Source organism: Channa argus, chromosome 1, assembly GCF_033026475.1.
Source record: "Channa argus isolate prfri chromosome 1, Channa argus male v1.0, whole genome shotgun sequence".
NCBI classification, from domain to species: Eukaryota; Metazoa; Chordata; class Actinopteri; order Anabantiformes; family Channidae; genus Channa; species Channa argus.
The window spans coordinates 51,728,959-51,742,115 of record NC_090197.1 but is presented as its reverse complement, the minus strand read 5'-3'; the positions used below and the strand labels follow the sequence as shown (position 1 = coordinate 51,742,115).

The following is a 13,157-nucleotide window of genomic DNA, read 5'->3' as shown; positions in this document are numbered from 1 at the left end:
CACTGCTTTTATCTGTTGAAAAAAATCATTTCAACCATCCTCCACCACAACGCTTTAATTAATCATTTGGCTGCTGTTTCCTCTAAATGTTTAGTCATATTTAAATGTAAATATTTAATGCTATTCATGACACCAAACAAAACTGCTTTGTTTGTCAAGCAAACCACAGATAAATATTTTCTTTAAAACTCTCCTTCATTTTAAATAAAAAATAACGCCAGTTAAAATTTTTAATCCCAGGTTTCAGCTTTAGCTTATTTGTAAAACTCCACACCCCAGTTAGTAATTTGGGGGTAATTTAGCTGGGTAGTACTAATGTAAGTTTAATAATCTCATCCTTATGCATAAAACTGGTGTCCCTAGCTAACTGGTTTAGTATGTTCAGTATGAACAGTATGAGAAATGGAAAAATGGATAACATAGCTCAAGCAGTGTGACCCTTTTCCCCCCATCTCATTGTATGAATATAGAATTCATACAATTTATTGTACAAGGTTTTTGTGTTAAGTGCATTGCAGTTCTCACTACAGCATAGCAGGTTGTAACTGGATGTCTTTCAGCAGGGTGAGCCTGGAGTGCAGGGCCCCCCAGGACCTCCAGGACCTCCTGGACCCCCTGGGGCCCCGGGTCTGATTGGAGCTGGTGGCTCTCCGGTAAGCCCCAGTGTGAACTGAGGCAGTGTAAACTGCTTATACCGTGTTTATGTTAAAAAGCTATCTTCTAAAATTTTTCACCTTTATTGTTGCTACATTGAAGCTAAATAACTGCATTATGTTGACTTCCAGCTGATTGATTTCAGTTTTTATATCTCAATAATTTATGACTTCCCTACCCCATTTATATCTATTGTATGTATGATTGAATTAGATGATTAGGTTTACATTTACAGGAACATTTTGGTTTATATTATAAAGAGGATCTGCAGTTCAACTAATGGCAGAACTATTATTGCTTCAATGTTTGTAAGAAGCAAAATTTTTAAACATGGATGCTTCAGATACATTTTTAATATGGCAGTACAGAAGATCTGTACAATGACAGTTTTCATGTAGGCATTAGTATCACCAATTCAGTCTCTGACCAAATGTCAAAAGTGGTGCCAAACCCACCATTTCTGTGTGTTTAAATGAACATGAAGAAGTGAAACAGAACTTTGAATGTTATCACTTCATCATTTTAATATTTTAATTTGTCTTTGAGCTACATTAGAAGACACCCCCTCAAGGCATTTCTGAGATTCATGAAAATGTATTAGACAATGAGGTCATACTGACCTTGATCTTTGACCTTTTTTGTTGTATTCCTAGGGTAAGCCTGGTGAGCCAGGCAAACCAGGAAAAGACATAAGGGTAAGCTTTGGTTCAATTAAAAAACATTTATCCATCCTTTAATCTGCAACTGTGAAACTAACATTTTTATACTTTATTTCTGCAGCTTTTACAAGGATTGAAGGTAATCGAAACAAGCATGTTTCAAGTCCAGATGTTATTCTTGCATAGATATCCACCTATACAAGAGAAACACAACACATCTCTAAATCCTTTGGACTGGATGATTAAATCTATCAATATTATATTAATTGATAAAGGGATAAGATAAAATAAAAATAAAAATAAAATAGAACATAAACAACATATCAGATGTTGAAACTGACACATTTCACCATTTCATGGAAAATATTAGCTCACTTTGAATATTATAGCAGCAACACATATCAAAAAAAGTCGGAACAGGTTGAAGTTTGCCATTGTGTAGTATCACCTTCTCTTTGAACAACTGTCTGTAAACATCTGAGAAGTGAGGAGACCAGTTGCTGGAGTTAAGGGGACGAATGTTGTCCCATTCTTGTGGATTCTAGCTGCTTAACAGTCCTGGGCCTTTGTTACCGGATTTGTTGTTTTATGATGCACCAAATGTTTAGTATTGGTAAAAGGTCTGGACTGCAGGCAGGCCAGTTCAGCATCCAGACTCTTTTCCTGCAAAGTCATTCTGTCGTGATGGATGCAGTGTGTGGTTTAGCATTGTCATGCTGAAATATGCAAGGTCTTCCCTGAAAGAGACGTCTCAATGAGAGCATATGTCGCTTCTAAAAGATTCCTCCTGATTGTCTTTCATTGATGATATTTTATACTGTAGATGGTGGGATCTCCAAAGTCTTCACAACTTTACATTGAGTAACATTTTTCTGAAATAGTTTAATCATTTTTAGATGCAGTTTGTTGCATATTGGGGAACCTTTGCCCATCTTTACATTCGAGAGGCTCTGACTCTCTGAGTTGCTGTTTTTATAACCATAGTCCTGTTACTGACCCGTGTCCAATTAACCTAATTAGTTGTCGAATGCTTCTCCATTTGTTTGTGTGGCAATTACTTTTTCAGCCTTTTGTTGACACTGTTCCCACTTTTTTTAGATGCGTTGCTGCCATAAAATTCAAATGGAATTTGAGGTTGTAAATAGAAGTTCTATGCGAGGTCCATAGAAATGTACAGACTGCTCTAAATGCCTTTGGTCACTACTTGCAGTAGTCGGAGGAGGATCTGGGTGGGAAACATGACTTTGCAGCCCTCAATTCCAGCTACTTACATTTTTCAAGATATGTCAATGTAAAATACTCAGTTACACTGGCTGGATATGAACCATGTATCTAAGAAAAACTTTGTTTTATCTCTCAGGGGGAGCCAGGTGTGCCAGGACAAAAGGTGAGCTCCCTTCTATCCTTTTCTTTTGAAAAAGTGTTTGCCTTGGAGCTATACTGTATGATTAAGAAAATATACTTATCTGCTAACGTGCAGAACATGTTCTGCACGTTGATTTGGCATGTACCATTTTATTTGGGCTCGCGACTTATCCAGGCTTAGGATGCTTAGGCTGCTCCTATGTGCTCTGGTTGATTTACATACAGAAAAAAGTCCAAAGATGGACCACAGCATACAATAAATATGAAAAACACTACAGTCAAGTAGATATAGGAATAAGATATAGCCTATCATTAAAAAAAAAACTCTTTTCAATACCAGAAACAGAGAGAACCTCAACCCAGAGTTAGTTAGAATGGAAACTTGTTCTGAGTTAGAGTGAGAGAAATATGTGTTATCTATTACACTCAGTTTTACTTTTACTCAAAGGTCTACTGAACATTGATAACACACATATATATATATCTCTATGACATAGTAAACACTATTTAGGCTATAGTATGTTATAATTAGAACGATAACTTTGAAAAACAAATTACTCTTCTATTTATTTGGTAACTAGAGTGAAAGGCTGAGAAAGTAACAAAGTGAGAGTGTGAAGGGAAGAAAGCAGCATTTTCTGTCACTATACAATTAGATTAAGATAATAAAGATTAAATATAATATACTAAATGGTGTTAGCTAAATTCTACTAGTGTAGCCAAAATTGTGATAATTTGCATTCACAAGGGGAGAACTGCTTTTTAAACATTATTCAATATACCCAACAGCACCTTCAACATTGATAGTCCTGACTGAGAGAGCTAACAGCCTGGTACTTAGTTGTGCTCAACAATAGCAGCAAATTAGCAATTTCAGACATTGTTTCCAGACCCCTCTGGATATTTTCCTTAAAATACAATTTTAAAAAAGTAATAAATAAAATAAAACATAAAGTCTTCATGCTGTAAAACATGACTGGAATTAGAACTGTAGTCCTGATACTGGTTTCTGCTGAGCTATTCTCCTGCCAGATGCACAATTAAAGCACTTACATTTGTTCAATGTTGTTAAGTCATCAACAGCCTACACTACTACTTCAGTATTTAAAGTTGTAGCAAGATTTTTGTTTAACTAAGAAATAGATAACTTAAGGTAAAAAGTCAAGATAAAGGGCGATGCCCTGGAATTGCGTGTTTCAAATGTTTTCTGCATGAAACACACATAACAGATACAGAATTCAATTTAAACAATTTAATAAAATATTCTAATCAACATAAAATAATAAACAACAAGGTGTGTCAATCCTAATCAGCAAAAACACTTCATTGGTGCATAATATATCTGTCATTAATCCAGACAGAAGTTTTATCATCATTAACGCAAATATTAACCACAGTATTAACGCTGCCTCCTTGATGATCAGTCTTTTCATAATTTGTTTCTACTACTGTATATAATATTATTTGGCTGAACATTTAAAAACTGTAATTACCCTCAAACCCAACCACCTCAAAAACTTGGCACTATCAAGTTAATAAAACAATATGTGAAACAAAATGGAGCTGGCAGTAGCTACCTTACAGACTACTGCTGATATTAAACCTTTCACAAGATTGTGCTTCAATACATCACAACACTTGAGACCCACAATGAAAGATTTGTTAAGATTCTGGAATTCTAGAAATTTGATTTCGTATCCATTATTATATTTACAGGAACCTTATAATTCACATTTTATATTATCAATACATTTTCCATGATATCAAACTACACAATAAACTGGAATAAATAAAACTACAATGAAGCAACTTAAAAACCACTTTCTGAAGATTTCTTTTCCTGCACTTCAAAACTCCACATTGTTAATTCATTTTGGTAACATAATTTTTTTTCCCCGGGCCGTAAGATTTTTGGCAACCTACACTCTTCTGATAAGAAAAACAGATAATTTTCCATGTTGGAATAACATGTTCACTTTACACAAATTACATCAGCTACAATGAAAAATTACAATCATCATACAGAGATCAGCCACAACATTCATACCATTGGTTCTTTTAATATAAACACCAATGGTACAACTTAAACAAGCTAGACCCCCCCTTTTAATTCTGTATTTATTTTCAGTAAAAACAAAAATAATCGATGGTGGCTGTAGCTCAATTGGTAAAGGCAGTTGTCCAAGAAGCAGATTTACTGAGTTTCTGATTGTAGAGACAATAAGCACCATGTTAACTGGAATCAGCTGAGAGTAGAAACCTCCTTCAGCTCACGTGTTTGTTACAGCAGCTCCTGTTAGCAGCTGGGGAGACGATCGTTCTGTTCTCCTGCAGGAAAATCACCAGTGGTAACTTCCGAAATATAAATGTAACACTAGTGATTTTGCAGTGTCCGTGTATATTTGGATTGATGAGTCAAAGACTGTAACTGCTGTTTTTCAGGGAATCAAATTACACATGATAAAGCTGAATGTGAACTATTCTACTTTTTACTTAACATTTGCATTTCACTTAAAGTAAAATGTAAATAATCCCGTTAATACTTTTAGTGAAGGAAAAGAAAAAGTGGCCCTTTTAGTAGAGATCATCTTGGCCAACATTTGCACCTTTTTTAAGTATTGATTTTTTGTACTTTTAACTAAAACATATAATTAAATCAGAAATGAATAAGGGCCAACAAGACTCTACAGCCTTCTGAGCTAACAGATGAGATATTCAAAATGACAAACTTTAATAATATAAAAACTGTACAATCTCATATCGAACTCTCATTTTCTTCTGTATGAAATAAATAATGTTAAACAAAGGGCAGGTATATTTATAATGTAACCAAACTCTGCTAAGATTATGAATTTTAATGTTATTTTACACACTTATCTGAAACTCTGAAAGTCAGTGCCACAGCTGTACAATATACATATTACAAAATATGTTTGCTTTTAAATGTTTTTTGTAACAGTTTAGCAATAGCAGCAAAAAGATGATATAAATGCCTAGGAAATGACTAGTTAATTGTTAAAGCTGGCTGATTACAACAGATACACAACATCAGCACACTGAGACCAATACAGACAGTAGGGCTGGGATTTATGTGCCTTTAGTGGTGAATCCATAATAATACCTGACTACCCCTTGGAATTTTTAGTATAGGTGAGTTTTTAGCACAAATTGCATCCACACACTCAATAAATGAGGCCCTAGTAAATTTAGAATCGATAGAAAATACCTGTTCCAGCACAAAATCATTTGTAAACAGTGTCTGCTCTAACTCTATTGATTTTGTTAATGAATTTACTTAGAAGCAAAAAGAGGCAATATTTGATTTCTAGTTGCATAATTGTGGTTTACAAGTTGTTGTTTTTTTAGTAATAAGACTTGACGTGTCTGTGGGCAGTAAAATTGGAGTTTAATAGTCAGAGAAACTGAATGTTAGGGTGCCTCAGAAAAAGATGAATTTAAAACATAACATCTTTTTGCTTGCACTACATACAATCATGATCAATTTTGAGTTTGGAAACTTTTGTTAATCAGTCAAATATTCAATAGTACAATATTTGTCTCTTTATAGGGTGATCAAGGTGATGTTGGCCTACAAGGTCCAAAGGTAATTCATCTTCTTTCTTATTTATACATTTTTTAAATCTTTGTCTCTGGTGTTTTGTGCTTCTCTTAAAGCAGAGGCAGACTGGCAACAAAAAGCAACCCTGACATTTGCTATTGAGTGGCCTCAATTTGACATCTCAAATTGAAACATGTTAATCATTAAAACATTAAGCTGCTACCATATGTGTAAAGTGTGACATAGAAAGCCCAGCCATTGAAGGACACATTGATATGTGACAGGAGGAGCCAGGAATCGAACCAACAACCAAACCTCAGGGTTTGGTCGCTAATTCCACCATTGTGGGACCACTTAGCTGAAGCTGCTTGGGATCTTTTGTTTTGTGATGGGAGCACAAAATGCTGTTTGCTGGCAGAACACAGGGGCGGGAGGGATTGAAGCCTTGGATGAGGGAGAACATAGACAGCTGCTGTTGAGTTGACCACTCACTAGGCAAGAGTCAGCTTTGAACCTGATGCGGGCAGCTACAGGAAGCCAGTGCAGAGATATTAACAGTGGTGTGTCCTTTTTGGCTTATCAAAAATGAGGCATGCTGCTTTGGGATTTGGATGATCTGGAGGGGTTTGATTGTTGATGCTGGTAGAAACGTCAGTAGTAAATTGCTCTAAAACGAGAGTTGAGATGAGATATATCCACATTTCTTTGCAGATTTTCACATTTTGCTGTTAGTATACTCCCCAAGTGCAGGAGAGGCATTTAGGTCAGAAAATGTACTCACATTCCTCATCCCATTGAACAGATAGAGTACGGTTCTCAGCAAACTCTGAGGGGACTCAGCAGGGCATCACAGACCTCCTTTAATTTCATAAAGTTATAAAAAAAGTTGTTCCTCAAATAGCAATATGCCCAGAGAACCTGTGAGATCTCGCTGGAAGTTAAAAACCTTCATAGACGTCAGTAGGTCATAGCAGGCCAGTCCAAATCCTCACCATTTGGATGACATAGAGCATTCGCTTTCTCAGTGGACCAGATTTTTCCTAATTAACAAAGTAGACACAGGATGTGTCTATTACATGAACCAAGGATCCTTTCACCTTCTCCTGTAGAAAAGTGCTCCTTTTGCTTCTCTTGGAGTAATAAACCCTGTGTTGTGCTACCAGGAGGCATGAGGCTTTATTGTATGGTTTCATTAATTTCATGTTCAAGTCTCTCAACTGTGGCTCTAAATCTAGCTGTTGACTGAGAAGTATATCACTGACAAAATTTTCTTATCTCCCACCACTGAGGTCATGAATCAGTCTTCTTTTCTTCTTCTTCACTGCTCCCAGAGGACCGGAAGGAATCCTAAAAATCTCTGTCTTGCAAGAGTTTTTTGTTAAAGTGCCAATATGTATGAAATGTTTTGCTGATACAAAGAGTTTTAGGGTGACCAAATGGTAATCTGTGAAACCTACCAGATAAATAAGGCTGTGCTCTAATCTGTTGCTAAAAGGTTGTGAAATGTAAATCCCTAGTTGCTCCCGGTGGGTCAGGTGAGCACCTTGCATGGCAGCCGCCGCCATCTGGAGTGTGAGTGTGAGAGTGAATGGGTGAATGGGAATCAACATTGTAAAGCACTTTGGATAGACAAGACCTATCCTATGCTGTTTGCTTGGGAAAGTGCATTGGGCTTGGAGGATTTGAGGAGGGGCAGCAAGGGGACATGGGAAACGTTGAAGCGTAAGAAAACAACTTTTCTGATCAAGGCGCAATCAGAGGAGTTGGTCATAGGGCAGATGGTCTAGCTGCTGTTTTGCATTGTTTAGTTTCCTGTGTTGAAAACAGCTAAATAATATTGTTTTTGGTGACCTGTCATTCTCTTCCTCCGAGTCGCTGTCAATCCCAACAAGTGAGGGCTCGCTACTAAAAATAATGGATGATATTAACAACCGTTACAGTCCGTATATTTACAGAAATAAGGTAACATGTATATCATATCAAATTACATTTTTAGGGGTTTGTGGGTGTGTGCGTGGCTTCAGTCACAGGCATCTTCTTTAAACTGAAATAATCTAAGAATGGGTTCCATGTTTCATTGACATTTGATATATTTTTTTGTCTCTATGGTTATGAACACTGCAAAAAGCCCTTCACTGGTGAAGCACATACTACTTGCATGTCATTTGTTAAAATAAACAAAAATAATTTATTGTATTATTGTTTGATTACCAGTAATCAATATTTATTCAAGGTTACAGAAACTCATTATTTCCCTTTGTTAAAATCGTGTTTGTGAAACATGCCAAGTGTGTGAGTTTACAAAAACTCCATAAAAGAGCTTTAATTACTAAATTTGGAATTAAGCTCCAAAAACCAGTTTGAACCTGTTTTTGTGGCAGTGCAGTTACTTTGCTGAGGCCAGATTTACCGAAGTCTTCAAGGAATTATACTCTACAGGTGTAAGTATCGTTTTACTCTATTTTAATCTATTTTAAGTTTTAGCCAAGTTGTAGCAGTAACACAGCAGAGTGAAGCTACAGGTTGGTCAAAAACAGAGCAGATATCGCTTCGGCACAATATTAGCGCTAAATCCGTCGATAACTTTTCATATCAAAGTAATACCGACTCTTACTGCAATTTAACAAGATGTGTACGTTTCTAATATTGTACTAATTCCATGCAGTTTTTGATGGTTATAAAGCTAATTAGCACATTAGTATGCTATCAACATTAGCATAGCTTTGGTGGTGTTAGCAAATGTCTAAAGCTAAACCGAGGTTGTTGTGATACAGTCTATAATCCTTCGGGTGATAAATGTGACTGAAAAGAGGATATTTGTATTTATTGGACAGAGAAAACCAGGTAACAGCCTGGACTGTGTGACCAGTAGAAGCCTCCGACCTGCTAAAGCTACAGTCTGATCTGCAGACACCAGCCAGAGATGTAAGTCCTTCACAGCCTCCCCCTCCTTTCCTCCACTGTTCTCTGTGCTGCCCATCAACCAGTAAGTACAAACTAAATTTATTTATGTGTTTATTTTGGTATTAGATGGAGCAGCAATTAGCTCCCAGTTTAAGAACCAAGTCTGTTTGTTGAAAACATTTATATTCCAGTTGCACTTTTAAAGAGTTCAGAGTCCCACTGTTGCTGCTTTAGTTAGTTTGACACAGTTAAAACAAAGACATTTCAGATTTCAGTGAAGAAAGGAGATGGGAAACAAAATAACTAAAAAAATAGAATCTAAATTCAACTCTAATGTGGAACCAGCTATAAAATAAGTGAGATATTGTAAAAGAGGCAAACAGTAAAACTTATTTAGGGAGTTTTCATCAGTAACGTAGCAAAGAAAAAAACACAGCAAAAAAAAAAAACTTCAGATCATTTTAGATCTCCACAGCTGAACAGAACTAGTTTCTTTTCTTTTAACAATTAGTTGGACATCAGGTTATTTAGCAGCTGCAGCAGAAGACCATACACCATCAGTGTATGAGTGTGTGTTATTGTGAATAAGAAGCAGTGTAAAGCCCTTTTACAAAAGGGCTATAAGTGCAGAGCATTTACCACCACAGTGAATCCTCTGACTCTAACCCTGTCCTCCACATCCTCTTCTCTCGAACCAACTAACCTACTGTCTTCTATCACTACATCAATCTCTTTGGTCGTCCTCTAGACCTCCTGCCTGGCAGCTCCAACCTCAGCATTTTTCTACAGATATATTCACAGTTTCTCCTCTGAACATGTCCAAACCACCTCAATCTGGCCTCTCTGACTTTATCTCCAAAACATCTAACATGAGCTGTCCCTCTGATGTCCTCATTCCTGATCCTGTCCATCCTCGTCACTCCCAAAGAGAACCTCAACATCTTAAGCTCTGCTACTTCCAGCTCTGCCTCCTGTCTTTTCTTCAGTGCCACTGTCTCTCAGCCGAACAACATCTCTGGTCTCACCACCGTCTTGAACATCTTTCCTTTCATTCTCTCTGACATTCTTTTATCACACAACACAACACACCTGACACTTTTCTCCACCAACTTCCTTGCACACGCCTCTCCACCTCTTTTCCACACTCTCCGTTTGATGCTAAATTCTTAAAGTCCTGCACCTTCGTTACCTCTGCTCCCTGTGACCTCATCGTTCCACATGGGTCCCTCATATTCACACACACGTATTCTGTCTTACTGCTGCTAACCTATATTCCTCTGCCTTCCAGAGCAGACCTCCACCTCTAGATTTTCCTCCAACTGCTCTCTGCATCTTCAGACTTTCAGATTTTCAGCTTCAGACTCCTCACTCTGTCGTATACTCTGGAATGACAACATTACTTACTAGCTCCTACCGCATTTCACCTCCATTTCTCTTTCCATCCACATCATGGTAAAGCAACTTGATCGCTGCTCCTAAGCTTCTAGCCTTGCTACCATTCCACCTGGTATCCAGGACGCAGAGTATATCCACCTTCCTTCACTGCATTATGTCAACTCTCTAGGTTTCCCTGTCATAGTCCCAACATTCAAAGTCCTTGCTGTCAGTCCTACACTCTTGACTTTCCTCTTCTCTCTCTGCCTAAAAACACTCAGTCGTTTCTCTCCTTCTCAACACCAATTTTGACCCAATTTCAACCAGCACTGACGGTCAACAGCACCGATGCCGGCCGTTGTTAACCTGGCCCGTGACTGATTCCGTATGGAAGTCAGATTTGGTGTTTGATTTCGGATATGTCATACGCCCTACCCTACTCTACCCTCTGCATTTATCCAGATTTAGGACTTTCGCACGAAGACACTGGATTGTGGCCCACTGTCCATTTAAACTTTTCAACATTGCACAGTACTTGCCAAAATTGGGGGCGGCTGTAGCTCAGCTGGTAAAGGACCACAGGGTCAGTGGTTCATTCCCCGGCCCTGCCTATATGTTGAAGTGTCTCTGGGCAAGAACTGAACCCCTAACAGCCCATTCGCCTCCTCAGCTGTGCAGTGCCGGTCCAAGAAATTGGGGAGGGTTGCGTCAGGAAGGGCATCCGGCTTAAAAACTGCCAAATCAACATGCGGACAATGATCCGCTGTGGCGACCCTGAACTCATGGGATAAGCCAAAAGGACAAAAAAAACCCCCAAAAAACAGTACTTCCCAAAATTAATGTATTAAATATAATAATTATTCCTGCATGTGTTAAAATCAAGTTACAATGTAAGATGATAACTTCTTACTTTTGCATTACTCTTGTCTAACAAATTCTTATCTTTTAGATGAACAAACTAGATTGAGAGCTGGATGGGTGCAGACCAAACTCAGAGGAGCAGCAGTGGGTCAGAATAACAAGAGAAACTAATCAAATAATTCAGGTGAGGCCATATAATCTATATTAATCAATGAGATGCAAACAAACTGAATACTTTGTTTTTTTATTAACAAAATGTCAATAAAAACTTCATTGAAGCTGATCACTTTTTAAAGATTATATTAATGAAGGAAGAATAAAGGACTAAACCCTTGTCTGAATTTAATGACCTAACCTCTGTTTAATCTTATTTATGATTTGTGCTACATCAAAATTGTAACCACAAGTGTTGTGCGTGTTTTATAGGGAACACCAGTAAGTAACATTCATCGGGACCATCAAAAACTGAACAAACAACATCGTCAGGGGAACCTCAGGGTTGTCTGGTTTTGACAGTGTAGTGAGTCGTTGCTACATTTGACTCACAGTGATGTACATCCTTAGTCTCAAGAGTTGAAAACATCTGGAATGACTTAAATAAGCACATTACCCTGGATACATAGTTAAACATAGTTGTTGTTGAACTGATACAGACTATTGTTTTCACTTTGTACTTTTGTCTTTGATTTTATTTCTTCAGATGTTAACTGAAGTGCTAAAATAAAGTGATGGCTGTAGCTTAGTTGATAAGGCAGTCATCAACGGATCACAGGGTCAGTGGTTCAATCCCTGTTCCCAAGCTATGTATCGAAGTGTCCTTGGGCAAAACACTGAACCTTAACTTGCTCCCGGTGGGTTAGGTGAGCACCCTGCATAGCAGCCACCATCATCGGTGTGTGAATGTGTGAATGATAAGTAATATTGTAAAGTGTTTTGGATGAAAGTGCTATATAAGCGGCCATTTAACAGTTATATTGCTGACTTAAATAAAATTGTCTGAACTTATTTTTCTGGTATTTCAATTTCATGTTCATTTGCTTGTAAAATGTTATAGCCTTTTTTTTAAGTTTGATCTAAGCAGAAGTTTTTTTACTTATAGTTGAATCAAAATTGGAGAGTTTGCCCTACTAAAAAAATAAAAGTTGCACCTACACCTAAATGCTGTATGGAAAATATTACAGCATTTTTAAAAAAGTTTTAATAAAGTAAATTTTTTTTCACATAGAAGTAAACATCTGTGCTACCTGAAGTGCATTGTGAGCAGGTGTTTGTGTTGGTTAATCCCATTTTAAACATTTTACTTTGAGTGATGTGGGTTATGCGAATGGACTTGTATTGTATAAATTGTAAATTTGTGTTGTTAGTCATAGAAAAGGTGTTATGGGCCTGGTGTCTTAGTGGTACATTAGATTGGGATACAGAAGGAACAAAATCAATGTGTAACTAAGTATTGCTGTTGTGTTGCTAGGAAGTAGTGCCAGCCCTCTTTACAGAGTGGAAGTATAGTTGATTTGTTCCAGTTTTTAGTGTCATTTGAGATTATGGAAAAATGAAATAATATATATATCCTTTACTGACCTATGGGGGCCCTGTAGATGTAGCAATAGGTCATCTGCATAAAGTTTTTTTTATGCGTCCTAGATTCCTAATTGTGATACTCTGTTGTTTGGCTGGTGCTAACAGTAAAACATGGCAAATAAAGACAAAGAGAGTGGGCATCCTTGTCTGGCTCCCCATTTAAGTGTAAACTCTGACCCCAATTGTGATTACTGTGGCCCTGG

At 37.4% G+C, this 13,157-nt stretch overlaps 1 protein-coding gene across 29 annotated transcripts in view; it reads left to right on the top strand.

Moving 5' to 3' along the window:
- col13a1 (collagen, type XIII, alpha 1) overlaps positions 1–13,157 on the top strand; it is a 136,909-nt gene that overhangs the window by 57,160 nt on the left and 66,592 nt on the right. For 22 of the 29 annotated variants that reach the window (XR_010910659.1, XR_010910639.1, XM_067475347.1 and 19 more), the window contains 5 exons: positions 561–653; positions 1,308–1,349; positions 1,435–1,452; positions 2,674–2,700; positions 6,247–6,282. Coding sequence is in view for 27 of the 29 variants with exons in the window: in XM_067475347.1 (XP_067331448.1) it covers positions 561–653; positions 1,308–1,349; positions 1,435–1,452; positions 2,674–2,700; positions 6,247–6,282 (216 nt within the window). In the remaining 2 variants the exon portion in view is untranslated. The remainder of the gene's footprint in view (positions 1–560; positions 654–1,307; positions 1,350–1,434; positions 1,453–2,673; positions 2,701–6,246; positions 6,283–13,157) is intronic. The other 7 variants (XM_067475415.1, XM_067475443.1, XM_067475371.1 and 4 more) reach the window with 2 other exon arrangements.